We start from the raw sequence: 21,639 nt of genomic DNA, 5'->3' as shown, positions 1-21,639 counted from the left end.
ATCACCGGCTAAGTTAAATATTGAAAAATGTTATTTTGATTATAAAATAAATTTTTGAATATACTTACCCGGTGATTATAAATTAAATGACCCTCCCTTCCTCCCCAATAGAGACGCAGTGGGACGAGGAGAAAATTGAGTCTTTGTTTACATGAGAGCTGGGTATCTGGTCGACAGATGGCGCTGTTGGGCACACCCGCAACCTGTGTAGCGATCGCTGGCGAGTTTTTCCGTAGAGTTGTCTGTCGAGCAACAGAGTTGCAGCTATATAATCACCGGGTAAGTATATTCAAAAATTTATTTTATAATCAAAATAACATTTTTCCAACATACGAAGTAAAATTTGACCAAATTTCTGTCTCAACATACGAAGTGTTGCTCCAACATACGACGTAAACAATACGCTCACCCGTGGAATTTTCTCGAAAGCGTGCAGCGTAGTTTGTTGTTGACGCCGCTAGACGGAACACATCGGAGGGACGCCAATCGAGCGTCACCTTGATCAGTCCTCTCATCGCGTGCGCATCGTGCGGTTGTCCTCTATTCGCTCAGTTTTAACAGTTTTTTATCTTGCCTTTTCACGTGTTGTTTTCTGTGTTCCGTAATCATGGGTCCTAAAAAGCTTAGTTTCGGTTCAGGAAGTAGTAGCAGTGGGAGAAAAAGAGGAAGTCTATGCTTTCATTAGAATTAAAGCAGGAAATCATAGAAAAGCATGAGCGAGGTGTACGTGTTAGTGATCTGGCTAAACAATATGGCCGGAATATGTCGACGATCTCGATGATCATAAAACAGAAGTCAGCCATTAAATCAGTGAAACCTTCGAAGGGGATCACGATTATTTCTAAACGTTGTAGCCCTACCCTTGAAGAGATGGAACGACTTTTGTTAATATGGATCAAAGACAAGGAGATTGTTGGCGATATGATCACGGAAACGATCATTTGTGAGAAGGCCAGCGCTATCTACAGTGACTTGAAGGCGGCGCGCTCTCGGGGTGACGCGGGGGAGAGTTCAGCCGATCCTACGACGGAGGAATTCAAGGCGTCTCGAGGTTGGTTCGAGAAATTTAGGAAACAGACCGGGATTCATTCAGTTGTTCGTCATGGAGAAGCTTCGAGTTCGGACACTAAGGCTGCTAAAGACTTTGTTAAAAAGTTTGAAAGCATCGTGGCGGAGGAAGGTTACGTAGAGCAGCAGGTTTTCAACTGTGATGAAACCGGTCTGTTTTGGAAAAAGATGCCTAGTCGAACGTACATTACCGCTGAAGAAAAGAAAATGCCTGGACATAAGCCAATGAAGGATCGGTTGACTCTTGCGCTTTGTGCCAACGCCAGCGGGGACTGAAAAATTAAGCCTCTGTTAGTTTACCATTCCGAAAACCGTAGGGCATTTAAGGCACATAGAATTAATAAAGACCTGCTACATGTTCTATGGCGTTCTAATTCTAAGGCTTGGGTTACTAGGCATATCTTTGTGGAATGGGTAAACATAGCTTTCGGCCCTGCTGTCAAGAAGTATCTTCAGGAAAGGAATTTGCCTTTGAAGTGCTTGCTTTGTTTAGACAATGCACCCGCTCATCCCCCAGACTCGAAGATATCATCGACGAATACAAGTTCATCAAGGTGTTGTATCTTCCACCGAATACCACCCCTATCCTCCAGCCCATGGACCAGCAAGTCATCTCTAATTTTAAGAAGCTGTACACCAAGCACTTATTTAAGTAATTCTTTAATGTCACGCAAAGCACCAACTTACCTTGGCGTGAATTTTGGAGGAGCCACTTCAATATCGTGCACTGCTTAAAGATCATTGATCAGGCTTGGGAGTGAGTAACTCGTCGGACCCTCAATTCCGCTTGGAAGAAGCTTTGGCCTGATGCTGTTGCTCCCAGAGATTTCGAAGGTTTTGGCCCCGAGAATGAACCTGTGCTTGCCGCCGAGGAAGACGTCGAAGAGATTGTATCCCTTGGCAAGTCCATGGGTCTGGAGGTGGATGAAGATGACATCACCGAACTCGTCGATGAGCATCACGAAGAGCTCACCACCGAGGAACTCAAGGAGCTGCAAGCCATGCAGCATGATGAGTTCCAAGCACAGTTGAGTGAGTCGGAGGAGATCGAGGAGGTAGGCGAAATCTTAGGTACGGCGGAAATAAAACAGATGTTGGCATATCATCAACACGTTGATTTCATCGACAAGCATCACCCACAGAAACTTCAGGTTTGCCGTGTTGTTGCGCAGTTCGATGATGTTTGCTTAACGCATTTTAGAAAAATCCTTAAAAGCCGTACAAAGCAACTTTCACTCGATAGTTTCTTTAAAAAATCTCTACTAAAACGGTCTAGTGATCATGATGAAAAGAAAGAAAGTGAAGCAAAGAAAAGGAAGACCGAATCGAGTGAAAGTGATGAAAATTAAAAATAAGAGAAGAAAAATGTAAAAAAAAATAAAATTATGAAAATGAAATAAAAAAATAAGCCAAGTTAAGTTAAAGTTCACGTAGTAGTGTAAGTTATCGTACACGTTATCATACAAAGTCACCGTCCCTACACCTGCGCTGGCCTGTCGCTAAGGTAAAGTGTTACATTACATCCCGTTTTTATTTATTATTTCATTATTATTATTCTTTTTTTTGGTTTGTAATATGTATTTATTATACAGGCATTGTATTAATGTATTGTGTAATTATGTGTAGCCATTTATTAAGGATTTATTATGGGTTTTTAGGCTGAGGAACAAATTAAATCAATTATCATGTATTCTTATGGGAATATTTGCTCCAACATACGATCGTTTTAACATACGAAGTAGTTTCTGGAACGAATTAAGATCGTATGTAGAGGTATCACTGTATATCCTCTTCATCGGAATTGTCTGAACTCATACAGAGTTTCGAGCTTACCTGTCCTCAGTCAGAAGTTAGACCAGCTCCATGGAATGCAGTTTGGGTATTATGATCGCTGAAAGGATTTCCCTACAAACCATCAGATTTTTACCTGACTCTTAAAACGGTCTTCCTGTTCGGCCTGGCCTCAGTCAAGAGAGTCAGCGAACTGCATGGTCTTTCCTTCGACATCTCCCATTCAGGGGGATAGGGACAGGTAATGCTCAGCTTCGTCCTTAAGTTTGTCGCCAAGACTCAAAATCTGGCAGTAGCAGGTCGTAGATTTGGGCCCTTCCGAATTGAGAGTCTCCGTAACGTAACTGATGACCCAGATGAACTGCCACTGTGAAACCTCATGAGGTGTTACCTCAAACGAACTTCAGGATCTCATCCCCAAGTGAGCAGAATGTTTGTCAGCAAAGGGAGGGGAAAAAGGAGAGTCACAGAATACGATCTCAGCATGGATTTGTAAGGTCATAGACTGAGCCTTGAGTCCTGACTCTCCTCCGCAGGCGTGGAAACCTAGAACTCACGACATAGGAACATAAGTATGTCCCTAGCATTCAGGAAAAACTACGCTGTGGCGCAGGTCCTACAAGCGGATATATGGAAGCGTCAGACGACCTTCACTGCCCATTACCTGCAATACGTAACCCACAGCAGCATGGAGACGTTCTCCATTGGACCTGTGGTGGCTGCACAACAAGTGGTTTAAACACCTCGAGCTCCATGATAGCCAAGTAACAGATTTTGGAGGGAAGACGTTAAGCGGGATTAAGTCTGGGATAATTGTTAAGAGTGATTGGCATCTTCTTTCTTTCATCTTTCCCTCTCTTGCGGCACAGCACCTACGTTACTCTGCAACCTCGCCACCTCTGTCTGCAGGTAATAATCATTTCAGTTGTGTAACCTGATATACATATTGTACATATTGTTTTTGTTATAATTCTTGTTAATCTAGTTTTTAAGTATGATGTCTCTTTTTTTTATTTCTATTAATTCTTATGCTGTCTGGAGACATTGAGCAAAATCCGGGACCAGTACGTCCTAGATTTCGTCAATGTCGTCTTCTGTATTGCAGTATTCGTGGTCTTCATGCAAATATTCAAGACCTTACAGTTGCGTACAGACAATATGATATTCTTTTGTGCTCAGAAACTCTGGTTTCTAATATGAGGCACTCATCTGAGCTCCTTATAACTGGTTTTAAGAAGCCAATAATGTTGAAACGTGATGCCATCCCTAGGGCCAGGGGAATGGCTGCGTATATTAGGACTGAGTACCCTGCTTCTCATAAGTCCTGTTATCAATGTGGATGTCATGAGATTCAGGTAATAAAAGTTTGTGGCAGGCATAACAACTTATTTGTGTTCGATCTACTGTAATCCAGACATGGATGATTCTATCTTCGATTGTCTTCTTACCATTATGGCTAAGATTCAAGAAGATGATAAAAAGGCTTCTTTTGTCTTTGTTGGTGATTTTAATGCTCACCATAGGGAGTGGTTAAGTTCTATCTCTCCTACCGATCGCCATGGCTTAAGAGCTTTAGACTTTACCTTTGAAGCTACCCACAGGTCTTGTAATTGCTTGGACCTCGTATACACTGACTTCCCTGGCGTCATATCTAGTAAGGTTGGTTCTCCAGTGGGGACATCTGATCATGCCTTGATTTCATTAGTAGTGAAGACTGAGCAGCCTGTCCCTGATATATCATACTCTTGTAAAATTTATATGAAATCCCAAGCAGACTGGAATGGGATTTTGCATGATCTTTTGTGCTTGAATTGGTCACAATTATATACTAGTGTAGATCCTGTTGTCCCTTTGAATGAGAATATAGTCAACATAATTGAGAGGCGTATTCCTTCTCGTGTGCTAAGGTACCGAGTGAAGGACAAACTGTGGTTCAATGATGATTGTAGACGTGCTTATTTGGAGAAGCAGGAGGCCTATCATCTTTGGAAGGGTAACAGATCAGATTTGACCTGGAATAACTACTCAGCTTCGAGCTTTTGCTCAGAGAGTTTATGCCTCAACTGAAAAGGAGTACAATTTAACCATAAAAGAAACCCTTTCTGGTACAACTCAGGAACATAAATGGTGGTCTACCATTAAATCTGCAGTCTTTGGTGTAGATACAACAGTTCCTCCTTTACTTAAACCAGATGGCTCAGTCACTCACTGTCCAAAGGAAAGGGCAACCCTTTTGGCTGATGTTTTTGACAGTAAACAGAGTAATGAAAAACTTGAACTTCCTCATTCATGTTTTCCTGAGGCTAAACTAACTAGTTTAGCTTTTCGATCTCGTGAAATAAACGTTCTGTTGATGGATCTTGATGCTTATGGAGGTGTAGACCCAAATGGTGTTTTTCCATTGTTTTTTATAAAGACAGCAGATTTCCTAGCTCCATAGTTATCTGTTATTTTGCGCAAGTTAGCAAGAAGAGGAGCTTTTAGCACTTGTTGGAGGATTGGTAATGTTACTCCTCTATGTAAATGTGTTTGTGGTAGCTCAAGTCCCACTGATTACCGCCCAATTTCCATAACTCCCATATTACCTAAAGTTTTTGAGCGTCTTCTGGCAAAACGTCTTGATAGGTTTGTTGAAAGTAATCATCTATTCCCTAGTTTGCAATTTGGTTTTCGTAAAGGCCTTGGAGCATGTGATGCCCTTCTTACAATCTCCAATGCTGTACAGAAATCCTTTGATTGTGGTCAGGAAGTTCGTATGATTGGCCTTGATTTTAGTGCTGCCTTTGACCGTGTTAATCATGAGTCCCTTATTTTCAAACTCAAACAGTTGGGAGTGGGTGGGTCGTTTCTTAGCATTATTATTGATTTTTCAAGTAATAGATCTCAAAGATTTGTTGTTGATGGGCACCATAGTGAGTATAGGAATGTGATATCTGGTGTTCCACAGGGTAGTGTTCTTGGCCCATTACTTTTCATACTATATACACATGACATGTGGTTTGGCCTAGAAAACAAGCTTGTTGCATATGCAGATGATGCTACTCTCTTTGCATCAATTCCATCCCCTGAATGTAGATCTGGGGTTGGTGAATCCCTTAATAGAGATTTAGCTAAAATTAGTGCATGGTGCAAATTGTGGGGTATGAAGCTGATTCCTAAATAAACTCAAAAGTATAATTGTAAGTAAGTCAAGGACGGTGGCTCCTCAACATCCGGATCTCAGTATTGAAAATGTTTCTTTAAATTTGTATGACACTTTTAAAATTTTAGGTGTGATTCTCGACAGCAAATTTACTTTTGAGAAACACATTAGGTCTGTGTCGTCTTCAGTTGCATAAAAAATTGGCTTATTGAGAAAGTCTTTCAAGATTTTCTGTGATCAATCTATTTTGAAGAAGTGTTTTAATTTTTCAATCTACCTTGTTTTGAGTATTGTTTTCCTGTCTGGTGTTCAGCTGCTGATTCTCATCTTAATTTGTTGGACAGAAGCTTACGGTCTATTAAATTTCTTATTCCTGATCTAGATATTAATCTTTGGCACCGTCGTTCAATTAGTTCATTATGCATGTTGCATAAGATTTTTCATAACTCTGACCATCCTTTACATTCAGATCTCCCTGGACAATTCTATCCTGTTCGTAATACTAGGCAGGCAGTTAATTCTGATAGCCAGGCCTTCTCCATCATGAGGCTCAATACTACACAGTATTCTAGAAGTTTTATTCCAGCTGTTACCAAGTTGTGGAATGATCTTCCTAATCGGGTAGTTGAATGAGTAGAACTTCAAAAGTTCAAAGTTGGGGCAAATGTTTTTATGTTGACCAGGCTGACATGAGTCTTTTTTATATAGTTTATATATGACATATCTGTTTTTGACGTTGTTAATAGTTTATATAGGACATATCTGTTTTGACGTTGTTACTGTTTTAGAATGATTTATTGTTAACTTGTTCTCATCATTTATTTATTTCCTTATTTCCTTTTCCTATTGGAGCCCTTGGGCTTATAGCATCTTGCTTTTCCAACTAGGTTTGTAGCTTGACTAGTAATAATAATAATAATATATGTACATATATTTGTTATGTCCCTATTTCCCCTAGCAACTTGGGAAATGGGTAATGTCCATGGTTTGTTAATAAAGTCCTAGTACTTCAAGAATTCTTACTAGACAAGTCACATCGCTCAGTATTACACAATTGTGTGGGTTGCTGAGGCTGCTAATGCGTACACATGCATGGAAGTTTAGCAAGGTTTTAGGGTGATTCCTTTATACATACATACATATACCAAGGCACTTCCCCCAATTTTGGGGGGTAGCCGACATCAACAAATGAAACAAAAACAAAAAGGGGACCTCTACTCTCTACGTTCCTCCAGCCTAACAAGGGACTCAACCGAGTTCAGATGGTACTGCTAGGGTGCCACAGCCCACCCTCCCACATTATCCACCACAGATGAAGCTTCATAATGCTGAATCCCCTACTGCTGCTACCTCCGCGGTCATATAAGGCATTGGAGGCAGCAGCAGGTAAAAACATGCTTAACATGGAGGAACACCCCTGGTCAAAAACTACCCAGTTGGTTAGGACTTCCACATACCATAGGGCGAGTCTTGGCTAAAGAGCGAAAGGGTTTGTATTAGCGACAGAAGAAATGACAAATTTGAAAGTCATATGTATATTTCCTACCAATACAAACCTTGCTCTTTATACAAATTTGTCCCGCCAGCACCTGTACCCCTGCAAGTCGTGCCTGCAATCAAATGGGACGATAGAACACAGGTTTGTGTGTGCCTGGGGTAGCTGGTACTACCCCCTCCCCCCCTACTAACTAGCAGTGGGTAGTTATATCTTTGCTAAAAGTCTTATGACTAGTCTTCCAGCTTCACTGAAAATATATTCCCTAATAAAGAGCTCAAGGTTTGTATCATTAAGAAAAATACAAATTACTTCCAAATTTGTCATATTGATCTCATCATGGTTTTTTCTTTTCTTTTCCAGGTTAGGCAAGTTTCAACGCAACTTACAAGTGTTGTTGTTTAGAACAAAGTTTATTGGGAACTGCTGACTATTTTCCTAATGTTGCGAGCTGTGGCAGTGGGCATTCCCATTGGCGTCACTTTCGTAGATTGTTTTGGGTATGTGGCTAAAGTAGAAGGTATTTCCATGCAACCAGCTCTAAATCCTGGAAATGGAAAAAGTGACTTTGTGTTTCTGAATCGGTGGAGCTCCCGATCATTCAGCTACAGCCGTGGTGACATGGTGTCACTCATCTCGCCTAAAGACCCCGGTCAGAAAATTATAAAGCGCATCATTGCTCTAGAGGGAGATTTGATCCGTACCCTTGGCTACAAGAGCAGGTATGTGAGAGTACCGGAAGGGCATTGCTGGGTAGAAGGAGACCACACAGGTCATTCGCTCGATTCAAATTTCTTTGGACCGGTTGCCGTTGGACTGATAACCGCCAAAGCATCGAGAATCGTATGGCCACCAGCGCGTTGGAAAAGGCTCGAAAGTGAACTCCCCCTCGAGCGCATACCCCTCAACCTGCGGGACGTAGCAGATCGTGGATCTGAGGTAGATGAACAGGAATGCTTAGATTCTGATGATTAACATCAAATTAGATTAGATATATAGGCAGTTTTAGGGGATCTATGCATTCGGCAATATGAGGGTGGTATCTTTTGTAAATCATATGGAGTTTGAGTTTGAAGGGAATATTAGCAAGAATGCCATCTGTCTTGGTGATGTTGATAACGATGGACAAAATGAGCTTATTGTGGGCAATGAGAAGGGGACCTTGGCTATTTTCAAGGGTGAAAAGTCCCGGCCAGTCCATGTCTTCTCGGATTTAGGAATGATAACGGCCGTGGCTGTAGGGGACATCTTTAACTTTGGTCATAATGTGTTAATTGCAGCCACGGGATGCGGCATCTGTTACATTTATGACTTTGAGAACGTGCAATTAGGAGACTCTATGCAGGATAAAGGAGAGATGCAACCTGTGCATGTCCAACACATTCCTGCCAACATAAAAGAAATACTGATCGGAGACGTTAATGGCGACGGACTTGCAGAAATGGTTGTTGGGCTGACCGACCGTGTTGTGCGTACGTACCGTTGGATTAATATAGGCAATGTAGTTGGAGGGAAGTTGAATGGGAAACTGGTTGGTCAGAATAAGTGGGAGTTGGTGGACCAGATAGGAAATATTTCTCTTAGTGAATGCAGTGATGGCAGCCCTTCAGTTCTGGCTGCACAACCCGGGGGTACTTACTTCACCCTTAAAGCGCGAACTCACGAAGATAGCGACCAAGACCCTTTTGATGAAAACATGCCATTGGAAGTGCTGACAAAAATGTCCGTCTTTTATCACGGGCTGAGCTCGGCGAGACTGCGGAATCCCCAAATTGAGACCCAAATTGTTGGCAACATAAAACTTGATAAATTCAGATATAATTCTGATGGGGAGGGGAATGGAAGTGGTAAATATGAAGCCATTGGAGAGGATGGAAATAGCTTGGAATTTCCCAGCAGTTTTGGTTTTGTGAAGTCCAATTTAAGTTCCGGCTATAACCAGAGAAAGTACTCCACTGACATCGATGAGGAAGGTAGCAACGGTGCTTCGTCATCCTACCATCAAGAGCACTCTCCGAAGCCTTCGGTGGGCTTTGCCGTTGCTACGCTAGACGGCACGTTGATGCTGGTGCACGATGGCAAAATCAAATGGAATCTGCAGGTGGATCATCAGCTTTTTGCTGTCCATGCAATGGATGTCACGCAGAATGGGAAGGACGAAGTCATAGCCTGTGCCTGGGATGGTAACACCTACATCGTGTATGACAACATGTACTGTGTGCGGTTTACATTCCCACACCATGTCAACACTTTCAAGGCTGGCCTTTATGGCATCAAAGGAAAGCAGGTATGTACATTTTTTATTATTAGTGTCATGATATAAACCATTTTGATTTTTATTAACAAAAGTCATACATTAATTATATTCAAAACTGTGTAGCTTTAGAGAGAATGTCAGGTGAAGATTTTTATGCACATTAATTTATAATGTTCCGAAGTTCATGAAGTAATTTTTAAGTTAAGCAATTCTTACCAATAAAGATTTGGGTACTTGAACTACCTGTACTGTTATGAATTACTGTGTTATTTTGCCACTTGCTAAGCATAAATAACTTAATATAAGGAGGAAGTATATTAGGAATTGAGGGCAAAATCTTATTTAGTTACTGCAGTAAATTTTCTTAGATACAAATTTCTGTCATTTAAATGGATTACTTTTAGTTTCATATTTTATCACCAGACAATCAAAAAAGAAAACCGGGTTCGGTTGCATCATGGGGTTGCGTAGCAACGTATTATGATTCAACCAAACCAGGTTTTCTTAATTGGTTGGTCGTAAAAAACAGAACTAGAAGTAACCCATTTAATTGACTCGGAAGTTTGTTTAGTTAGGAAAAATGCAAATTTTTTTTTTAAATTTGTAGTTTTTCTGTGGCCTTGAAAGAAAAAGTCTCTTGTAGTTTGGGTTCTCCTAATGTTTTAGCTGTAGTTATAAACTAAAATAAATGTGGCCCCTTTTATTTTTGTTATTATTGTTTTTATTTTTATTTTTTAAATATTTAACTTAGCCGGTGAATATAAAGCTGCAACTCTGTTGCTCGACAGACAAAAAAACTGTACAAAAAAACTCGCCAGCGATCGCTATACAGGTTGCGGGTGTGCCCATCAGCGCCAACTGTCGGCCAGATACCATACTCCATGTAAACAAAGACTCAATTTTCTCTCTGTCGACGTGTCGACAAGACGTACTTTACTCGCTGTTGAAACCTGGAGTTTTTCCCATCATCTTTGGTGAAGTACTATATTCTGGTTTTGAGCTTTCGCTGTGCAGGGTTTTTCTTCAAATAAATCCTTGAACTCTTTTTTTGTATCGGATTCATTGTTGATGACTTAGATCGTTTTTTGGAATTTTCCCTTGACCAATTCAAAATGGCTGACCTTTCACAAGTTCCCAATTTTAGAAAATGCAATGCTAGGGACTGTTCTAGGCGTCTTCCGAAGGCTTCTCTCGACCCTCACACTGTTTGTTCCAATTGTCGGGGTAAAACCTGTCAATTGGAAGATCGGTGTGAGGAATGCGTGGGCCTTTCGGAATTCGATTTTATCGAATTTGAGAAGTACACACGCAGGCTAGAGAGAGATAGAATTAGGAGAAGTTCTTCTAGGTCGATAGATTTTTCCTCTCCTCATGCCCCACAACCTATTCCTTCCCCTGTAGTGGTTGTTCCTAACCCCCCTCCTGGCACTCAGGAACCATCGATGGCTGACATGATGCGTGCTATCCATGCCCTGGGGGAGAGAGTTGAGTCCCTTGCAAGTGACCGCAATCAACTCATGGCGGATGTTAAGGAGCTAAAGTGCCAAAGTGCCGCGGGAAGTGATAAAGTGCTTAGTGAAAGTGTTGTGAACAGTGTTGCGCTTGAGGGTTCGTCTGTTCGTGCCTGTCGTCCTCCTAGTCCGGGACCTCTTGCAAGCTCCCAAGCCCAGGGGAGAAGCAATGTCGTACGACGCATGGGTTCGAGAGGCCTTGATCAGCGAACAGACGTTCCCTCCATGGTATCAGGCGTATCTCCCCAAGATCGCCCCTACCTACGTAAGACGAGAGAGCCCGTTTTTACCTCGTCGTCTGAAGGTGTTTCTCGTAAGAAACTTTGGACCAAGGTCTCACGACCTTTAAAGCGTAAGTCGGTCCCTTCAGGACAAGTCCAACGTCCCGGTTGTAGCCACTGGGTCAGTTCGGACTCGTTGCCGTCATCTGATGACTGCTCACCGCCTAAGAGAGGCAAAGCGGTACCGCTTCAGTCGCTAACCCCGTCTGTTGCCGCACCTGCTCCCGTAGACCCTAAATGGGCTTTGCTGCAAGACATGCAGTCCAAGCTTACGTCCTTGATGCAGGACTTTCATGCGGAGAAGGTTGCTGCTGAACCTTCTGGCCAACAACCTTCCAAGCGATCGGTTGTGCGTCCTGTTGACGCTGAGGTAACCTTCTCGCGTCTACCAGTTGAGGTGGTTCCTCCACCGATGCGACCCAGTGTGGGTTGCCAGCCGCACGTTGACGTTAAGCGACGCTCGGAGGTGGTTGTTGACGTTCAGGACGTTCAACAACCATCAGAGGTGACTTGTTTTGACGCGGTGCGTCAACCTCCGCAACCCGGTGTGGTTTCGACTGCACAACCCAGACGGTCTAGACAGTCTCGGGTGGACGCTGTGCGTCCTCGCGCTCCCATGGTTGTTGACAGTTCACAGACTGTGCAGCAGTTCCATGACGTTGCGTCCGGCTCCGTCACGCATGCACCAGTGCGACCGGACTCAGCGAACCAGACGTTGCCCACTCCGTTGCCGTTTCCTCATCAGTTTTTGGATGAGGAACTTTCTGATGAGGATGTTGCTGAACAACAAGACGATCAACAGTCAGAACTGGACGAGCCCAAGGCAACTCAACCTTCATTGGACTTTAGAAAAGTCATGGCTGTATTCAAAGAGTTGTTTCCTGACCATTTTATTTCTGTGGCTCCTCGTTCTCCGCCGTCAGAGTTTGTATTAGGCATGCCTTCTACCGCACCTGCCTTTACTAAACTCGTCCTCTCACGCTCATCCAAGAGAGCTTTGCGGCTGTTAGGAGACTGGTTAGAGTCCAAGAAGAGTTTAGGGAAGACAGCATTTGCCTTTCCCCCATCTAAACTCTCTTCTAGATCGAGCGTCTGGTATGCCACGGGAGAAGTTCTCGGCTTGGGAGTTCCTGCCTCTGCCCAGGGCGACTTCTCAAGTCTTGTAGACTCTCCCCGCCGCCTTGCCATGAGACGCTCGAAGATTTGTTGGTCACCATCGGACCTGGACCACCTTCTTAAAGGGATCTTTAGGGCTTTCGAAGTCTTTAACTTTTTAGACTGGTGCTTAGGAGCCCTGAGCAGGAAAATCTCTTCGACAGATAAGGATATTTCTTTGCTCATTATGTCCTGCATGGACAAGGCCGTCCGTGATGGGTCCAATGAGCTAGCTGCCTCATTCACGTCCGGAGTCCTGAAAAAGCGAGAGTCTCTCTGTTCGTTCTTGTCTGCTGGAGTTACACCATGCCAGAGATCTGAACTTCTCTTTGCTCCCCTTTCCAAGTGCCTGTTTCCTGAAGTCTTGGTAAAGGAAATTGCCGCTTCGTTAGTTCAGAAGGACACCCACGACCTTGTTGCGTCCTCAGCTCGCAAAGCTCCCCCTTTGCCTACATTATCTGCTTGACCGAGGATAGACACTCCAGCGTCTCGCTTTATTCCGCCCTTTCGTGGCAGAGCCTCCAGCAGAGGAGGTGCTCGTGCCGAAGGGAAACGAGGGAAGAGGAAAGGACCCAAGTCCTCCAAGGGCAGAGTCTGACTGCCCGCAACTTCAGACAGCAGTGGGAGCCAGACTCAAGAACTTCTGGCAAGCCTGGGAGAGGAGAGGCGCAGATTCACAATCTGTAAAGTTACTCAGAGAGGGGTACAAAATCCCTTTTGTACGCAAACCCCCTCTAGCAACGTCTCCCATCGATCTCTCTCCCAGGTACAGAGAGGAAGAAAAGAGACAAGCCCTGAAACTGGAAGTGTCTCTTTTGCTAGAGAAGGGAGCGGTGGTCAAAGTCTCGGACCTTCGATCACCGGGATTTTACAACCGTCTCTTCCTAGTTTCAAAGAAGACAGGAGGGTGGAGACCGGTGCTAGACATCAGTGCTCTGAATGTCTTTGTCACAAAGACGAAGTTCTCCATGGAGACCACAAAGTCAGTCTTAGCAGCGGTCAGAAGGGAAGACTGGATGGTCTCGCTAGACCTCAGGGACGCCTACTTCCACGTCCCCATTCACTCAGACTCCCAACCTTTTCTGAGATTCGTCTTCGAAAATGTGGTCTACCAGTTTCGGGCCCTGTGCTTTGGCCTAAGCACAGCTCCTCTCGTGTTTACGAGGCTGATGAGGAATGTGGCCAAATTCCTCCACTTATCGGACATCCGAGCCTCCCTTTATTTGGACGACTGGCTTCTCAGAGCCTCTTCCAGTCGTCGCTGTCTGAAGGATCTCAAGTGGACTCTAGATCTGACCAAGGAATTGGGACTCCTAGTCAATTTGGAAAAGTCGCAGCTGGTCCCATCCCAAACTATTCTGTATTTAGGGATGGAGATTCACAGTCTAGCTTTTCGGGCTTTTCCGTCGGCCCCCAGAATAGATCAAGCCCTGTTATTCATCCAGAAGATGCTGAAGAAGGAACGCTGCTCAGTCAGGCTATGGATGAGTCTGGTAGGGACGCTGTCATCCCTGGAACAATTTGTGTCACTAGGAAGACTACACCTCCGTCCTCTTCAATACCATCTAGCTTTTCACTGGAAAAAGGACAAGACGCTAGAAGCGGTCTCGATCCCGATTTCCGAAAAGATAAAGTCTTGTCTGACTTGGTGGAAGGACAATATCAACCTAAGAGAAGGTCTTCCCCTGGCTGTTCAGACTCCCAACCACGTTCTCTTCTCGGACGCATCGGACTTGGGCTGGGGCGCGACACTGGACGGTCGGGAATGCTCAGGTCTGTGGAACTCGAGTCAAAGGAGCATGCATATCAACTGCAAGGAGCTGTTGGCAGTACATCTAGCCTTGAAAAGCTTCGAGTATCTCCTTCGAGGCAAAGTGGTGGAAGTAAACTCGGACAACACCACGGCCTTGGCGTACATCTCCAAACAAGGAGGTACCCACTCACTGACGTTGTACGAGATCGCAAGGGACCTGCTCATCTGGTCAAAAGGTCAAGACATCTCCCTAGTAACGAGGTTCATCCAAGGCAACTTGAACGTCATAGCAGATTGTCTCAGTCGGAAAGGGCAAGTAATTCCAACAGAATGGACCCTCCACAAGGATGTGTGCAAGAGACTTTGGGCCACTTGGGGCCAACCAACCATAGATCTCTTTGCAACCTCGCTGACCAAGAGGCTTCCAATCTATTGCTCCCCAGTCCCGGACCCAGCAGCAATACATATAGATGCCTTCCTCCTAGATTGGTCACATCTGGATCTCTACGCATTCCCACCGTTCAAGATTGTCAACGAGGTACTGCAGAAGTTTGCCTCTCACGAAGGGACAATTTTGACGTTAGTTGCTCCCCTCTGGCCCGCGAGAGAATGGTTCACCGAGGTACTTCGATGGCTAGTAGACGTTCCCAGAAGTCTTCCTCTAAGGGTAGACCTTCTACGTCAGCCACACGTAAAGAAGGTACACCAAAGCCTCCACGCTCTTCGTCTGACTGCCTTCAGACTATCGAAAGACTCTCGAGAGCTAGAGGCTTTTCGAAGGAGGCAGCCAGTGCGATTGCTAGAGCAAGGAGAGCGTCTACCATTAGAGTCTACCAATCGAAGTGGGAAGTCTTCCGAGACTGGTGCAAGTCAGTTTCTGTATCCTCGACCAGTACCTCTGTAGCTCAAATAGCTGATTTTCTCTTATACCTGAGAAAAGGACGATCCCTTTCAGCTCCCACTATCAAGGGCTACAGAAGCATGTTGGCATCGGTCTTCCGGCATAGAGGCTTAGATCTTTCCAACAATAAAGATCTTCAAGACCTCCTTAAGTCTTTTGAGACCACCAAGGAGCGTCGTTTAGCTACCCCTGGATGGAATTTAGACGTGGTACTAAGATTCCTCATGTCAGACAGGTTTGAGCCGTTACAATCAGCCTCCCTGAAAGATCTCACTCTTAAGACTCTTTTCCTGGTATGCTTAGCCTCGGCTAAAAGAGTCAGTGAGATTCATGCCTTCAGCAAGAACATCGGATTTTCGTCGGAAAAAGCCACTTGTTCGCTGCAACTTGGTTTTCTAGCCAAAAATGAGCTGCCTTCTCGGCCTTGGCCTAAATCTTTCGATATTCCCAGCTTATCGGAGATCGTAGGCAATGAACTAGAAAGCGTCTTATGCCCTGTTAGAGCTCTTAAGTTCTATTTAAAGCGTACCAAACCTTTACGAGGCCAATCTGAAGCTTTATGGTGTTCAGTTAAGAAACCATCTTTGCCTATGTCAAAGAATGCTTTGTCATACTTTATCAGATTGTTAATACGAGAAGCTCATTCACATCTGAGTGAGGAAGACCGAACTTTGCTTAAGGTGAAGACGCACGAAGTTAGAGCTGTAGCAACTTCCGTGGCCTTTAAGCAAAATAGATCTCTGCGAAGTATAATGGACGCAACCTATTGGAGAAGCAAGTCAGTGTTCGCGTCATTTTACTTAAAAGATGTCCAGTCTCTTTACGAGAACTGCTACACACTGGGACCATTCGTAGCAGCGAGTGCAGTAGTGGGTGAGGGCTCAACCACTACAATTCCCTAATTCCATATCCTTTTAATCTGTCTCTTGAAATGTTTTTAATGTTGTTTTTTATGGGTTGTCCGGAAGGCTAAGAAGCCTTTCGCATCCTGGTTGATTTGGCGGGTGGTCAAAGTCATTTCTTGAGAGCGCCCAGATTAGGGGTTTGATGAGGTCCTGTTGTATGGGTTGCAGCCCTTGATACTTCAGCTCCTAGGGGTCTGTCAGCATCCTAAGAGGATCGCGAGGCTCCGTAAGGAAGACGTACTTATAAGGCAGAGTAATCGTCTAAGTCGACTTCCTTACCAGGTACCTATTTATTTTGTTTTTGTTATTTTGATAACTTCTAAAATGAAATAAAAACTCTTAGCTCATAAGATGTAAACATATTTAACTGGTCTCTACCCACCACCCTGGGTGTGAATCAGCTTTATATTCACCGGCTAAGTTAAATATTTAAAAATGATATTTTAATTATAAAATAAATTTTTGAATATACTTACCCGGTGAATATATAAATTAAATGACCCTCCCTTCCTCCCCAATAGAGACGCAGTGGGATGAGAAGAAAATTGAGTCTTTGTTTACATGGAGTATGGTATCTGGCCGACAGTTGGCGCTGATGGGCACACCCGCAACCTGTATAGCGATCGCTGGCGAGTTTTTTTGTACAGTTTTTTTGTCTGTCGAGCAACAGAGTTGCAGCTTTATATTCACCGGGTAAGTATATTCAAAAATTTATTTTATAATTAAAATATCATATTATCAATATTATTATTATTATTATTATTATTGTTATTATTATTATTACTTGCTAAGCTACAAGCCTAGTTGGAAAAACAGGATGCTATAATCCTAGGGGCTCCAACAGGGAAAATAGCCCAATAAAGAAAGGAAACAAGGAAAAATAGAATATTTTAAGAAAAGTAACATCAAAATAAAGATCTCCTATGTAAACTATAAAAACTTTAACAAAACAAGAGGAAGAGAAATAATACAGGACAGTGTGCCAGAGTGTACCCTCAAGCAAAAGAACTCTAACCCAAGACAGAGGAAGACCATGGTACAGAGGCTATAGCACTACTCAAGACTAGAGAACAATGGTTTGATTTTGGAGCGTCCTTTTGCAAATAAGTTTGCTTGTGCACACACTTTCTCAGCATAAGGCAAGAATTTAGGGTTTATAGATACTACTTGTTGTTGATTAAAAGATGGTTGCTTTTGAGAAAGGTTTCATTTATGTAGTAGACTCTTCTCGTTCAAAAGTAGGTTCCTTATTTTGCAATGACTTCCTTAGTGAATACGACTGTTAGTTGTATAAAAACTATGTACAATTTTTGCTAAAAGTTATAGTCTTTAATAGGTTGATCATTTCACTTTTTAGATTATCTGAAATTATTTAGTGGTTATTTGAATCTGAAATTTTTCACTGTCGATTATGGAAAACTGTATAATTTTTTTTTTAAATCTTCAAAATCCAACAGTTTCAATTCAACGAAAGTCCTGGTCATTTATCATTAAATAAAAGTAGATTTTTTTAATTACAACTTGGAGCCTTGTTAATTGTAACTTGAGCCTTATTGATATTTTTTATTAATTTTGTATTATTTGAAGACTTGCAGAATTCTTTATAGTTAAAAAGGCTCAGTAATGTTTTCCATAATTATTCAAAACTTATTCTTGTTAAAGGCAGATACTATACAAAATGATTCAAAACTTTATAAAGCTTTGCTATATATTTTTATGAAAATTTGGAATTTTACACTTTTATAGAGGCCTAGTCAAGAAATTTTTTTTCTTTAATAATTCCAAGCCGAGAGAAATATTTCCCAATTCAATTATCATCCAGTCTTAGCCATGCACATGAAATAAAAAGATGGGAATATTTTGTTTTCCTTATAGGATTTTTATATATGATATTGACCTGTTTCCATACTGTGGTAGTCTTTGTCATCATCTTATAACATTTCTGTATGGGGTTGCTATTTACCTGTGAGTCCTTTTATCCTTGTGATCGGGGGTTAAAAACATCGTACAAGGGGCTAATTTGAAATCTTCACTTGAAATAGGTACCAATGGAAATTTTCCTTAGAGAAAGGATTGCTTTGAGACCTATGGGAAAAGGTATAGTTAAAAACATCACTTGTAAGCTTAGTAAGAGTTTGACAACCTTGTTTTGACTTCCATTTGGAAGAGTACCATACAGTAACTATTCAGAATAAGCAATAGGGATATACTGTACATATGCATATAAAGTATTGTAATTTTTTGCAAATCTTGCTTTAACAGTTCCTCTGACTAGTAAACATCTTGGGTTTTTTGGCTGGCAATAAAGCAGGGAGGTCTCGTTTAAGGCCAGGAATTGTTTTGCAATGGAAACTCTTAGTTCTTTTTATAGCCTTCAAGCGGAATAATAATGCAAAAGTGAAAAGTAGAATATTAAAGGACTTAAATTACATTATTATTATAAGTAGTAGTAGTACAGGGTAGTAGTAGTAGTATTTAATGGTAAGTTACAATCCTAGTTGGGAAAGCAGGATGCTTTAAGCCCAAGGGCTCCAACAGGTTAAAATAGCCCAGTGAGGAAAGGAAACAGATAGAATAGTGAGCCTGAGTGTACCTGCAAGCAAGAGACCTCTAACCCATGACAGTGAACACCATGGTACAGAGGCTATGGCACTACCCAAGACTTGAGAACAGGGGTTTGATTTTGTAGTGTCCCTCTCCTAGAAGAGCTGCTCACTATAGTTGGAGTCTCTTGTACCCTTACCAAGAGGAGGTAGCCACTGAACAACTAAAATGCAATAGTTAACCCCTTGAGTGAAGAAGTATTTTTCAGTGTACATTATTTGGAAAGAGAAGAATGTGTAAAGAATAGGTCAGACTAGTCAGTATTTGTGCAGGCAAAGGGAAAATGAGCCATAACCAAAAAGGGATCCAATGTAGTAATATTTGGCCAGCCAAAAGACCCAATAATCCTTAAACAGTAGTATCTCAAAGGGTGGCTGGTGTCTTTACCAACCTACTACCTACAATAGTGAATCATTTTGTTTCGATAGAACAATCGGTCATAAGTGGCATTTGTCTCCAAAGTTATTTTAGCTCAGATATTTTAATCATCTTCAATTAGTTATTACAAAGGCAGGACTTTTGTCACACATTTTTACCATTTCAATAAGACTTAGTTTCCATCATTTTGGTTTTAATTTTGACCGATATATCTATGAACTTCTCCTCAGGTGCCATCACTGGTCTACGTCACTTTCAACAACCGCATATTTCTTTACCCCGACATCACAATGCCGCACATCGTCACCACGACGGTCACAGAGGTTTTGAAGAACGACCCCAAATACCGTCACATTCTTGAGAAGATGGGCATCGACATTAATGATCAGTCAAAGCTAAGAGCAGTTAATCATTATTTGCTGTATGGGAAATTAAAGTGATGGGTTTATTTTTTCCTTCCATACATACATACATATACCTAAGGCAATTCCCCCAATTTTGTCGGCTATCCCCCAAAATTGGGGGAATTGCCTTGGCATATGTATATACTGTATGTATGTATAACTGATCTAATTTATAGTTAAAGCCTGAAGCATTTCTTCGGGTAGTTGTGTTACGGTTCACATTGATACTGTATTACAGTACTATGAAATTTTTATGGTAACACAATAAGAGTCTCTCTCTTTGTATGGCATGTCAGTTTTTGTAGGATCCATGAAGAAATATAGGTACTGAGAATATTCATATTCGGTTATCATCACTTGTACCTTTCGTACTCTGCTGTTTAAGTTCTATAAATTTATCCAAAGTTGAAGAACTGCGTCAAGTTTGTTTTCCATCGGATGATTTCAGAATGTCATTCATTAAAGACTGAATGTTGTTAGAACAGAAAAGTGGTGACAAACAAATGCTATTGGTTATTCAGCAACTTAAACTTGTCATTCATTAAAGACTGGATATTGTTAGAACAGAAAAGCAGTGACGAACAAATGCTATCGGTCGTTCAGAAACCTACAATTGTCAGTGGTTGGCTTCCAATTTATTTTCAGTTGGCCGGAAGACAAATATGGGCAAAGTAAAGATAGGTGTACTAAATGCATAATCTATGAAAGGTATTATAGTAATTTCAGTCTTTATTGAATTTACATTACATATTTTGTTGATCTCTTACATTGACTTTTAAGTTTTTTTTTTATAGTTTTTGTAACCTGTTTATTTTGTTCAATATTTATAAAAAAGTGAATATCATTGCAGCCAAAATCAGATCTATGATTGATAAAATACATTTCATAGCTAATTTCTCTGCTCAAACTTTGTTGAATCTTTTTTTATCCCAAAATGTCATCATTTTGGTTTTTTGCTAGTGCAGATTTATCATGTTTTAATGGAAATTAGCTAATCATAATCATGTAATTCTCATTGGACCTTTGCATGCAGTATGTTGTATTAACTATAAATAGTAGTCAGGTTCCTTGATACTTTAACTGCAAAGGAAGTCATCAAAGTCAGGCTTTCTGTCTTGAAAATTGTTAGTACAGTAGTTGATTTTAATTGAAGAAACTGTTGGTAGTGATGTAAATAATGTAGCTCTTTTACATGTTATATTTTCTGATTTATTAATAAAGGTTAAATAGAAAGAAGATAGTTTTATTTCTCTTGGCATGATAACACAATTCGTCGACAATAAAGTGACAGATGACACCAGTCTCCTACATTTTATCTTCAAGTTTGACTTTATAAAAGACGCATCATAACTCGTTGACCGTCGTAAGGGAGAGAGATAAATGTACGCAAGAGAATGGCTTTTGAAGCTAATAAATTAGATAAGAATTCTGCTTATGAACCCACAATCATTTGATAATGTGGGTGATGTGTAGTCAGCTTCACTCTGATATCAAGTATAGAAGTTGATGGAAAGACCAGAATTGGTTGGGTTGAGTTGTTCATCATATGAGTCAAGAGATCTTAACCCTTTAACCCCCAGGCTATTTGGAAATTTCCAACTCTTAACCCCCAGGGGGTTATTTTTTTCCCAGCACATTTTGCAGTATATTTTTTTTTAAATTGCTCTAACAGCCTTAATTTTTGTCATAGAGAGGTCAGGTTGGTCTCATTCTCTTGGAAAATGCCTGAATTTTTTCAAAAAAATATAAAAAATATGAAAAAAATAATTTTTATAGCATTTTTTTGCAAGGACGTAGCGGTACGTCCATGGGGGTAAAGGGATGGCTTTTCTGAAACGTACCAGTACGTCCTTTGGGGGTAAAAGGGTTAAATAAAGTAATTAGTATGAAACTAAGAGAATTGATTGTAGAATACAGAAGGAATTACCTGACAAACTTGCATTTCAACCTGATTGCTGTGAAATAGAGCTAGAATATGGATTGGATTAGTTTTT

The 21,639-nt window shown here is 41.6% G+C and overlaps 2 protein-coding genes across 3 annotated transcripts in view; both read left to right on the top strand.

Annotated features, from left to right (window-relative positions):
• LOC137625292 (mitochondrial inner membrane protease subunit 2) overlaps positions 1–21,639 on the top strand; it is a 113,320-nt gene that overhangs the window by 46,542 nt on the left and 45,139 nt on the right. Inside the window, exon 2 of one of the 2 annotated variants that reach the window (XM_068356106.1) lies at positions 7,860–8,471. The exons of the other annotated variant lie outside the window; for it this stretch is intronic. Within the exon in view, the coding sequence (XP_068212207.1) occupies positions 7,938–8,471 (534 nt within the window). The 5' untranslated portion in view covers positions 7,860–7,937. Of the gene's footprint in view, positions 1–7,859; positions 8,472–21,639 lie in introns of those variants that run through there. 2 annotated transcript variants of the gene reach the window in all.
• LOC137625291 (KICSTOR complex protein ITFG2-like) lies at positions 8,527–19,713 on the top strand. The gene is made up of 2 exons (XM_068356104.1): positions 8,527–9,783; positions 19,472–19,713. The coding sequence occupies exons 1-2, from the start codon at positions 8,527–8,529 to the stop codon at positions 19,679–19,681; spliced, it is 1,467 nt and encodes a 488-aa protein (XP_068212205.1). The 3' UTR covers positions 19,682–19,713.

Source organism: Palaemon carinicauda, chromosome 32 (assembly GCF_036898095.1).
Source record: "Palaemon carinicauda isolate YSFRI2023 chromosome 32, ASM3689809v2, whole genome shotgun sequence".
Taxonomy (NCBI): domain Eukaryota; kingdom Metazoa; phylum Arthropoda; class Malacostraca; order Decapoda; family Palaemonidae; genus Palaemon; species Palaemon carinicauda.
The sequence above is the reverse complement of the archived record's forward strand: the minus strand, read 5'-3'. Positions and strand labels throughout refer to the sequence as shown.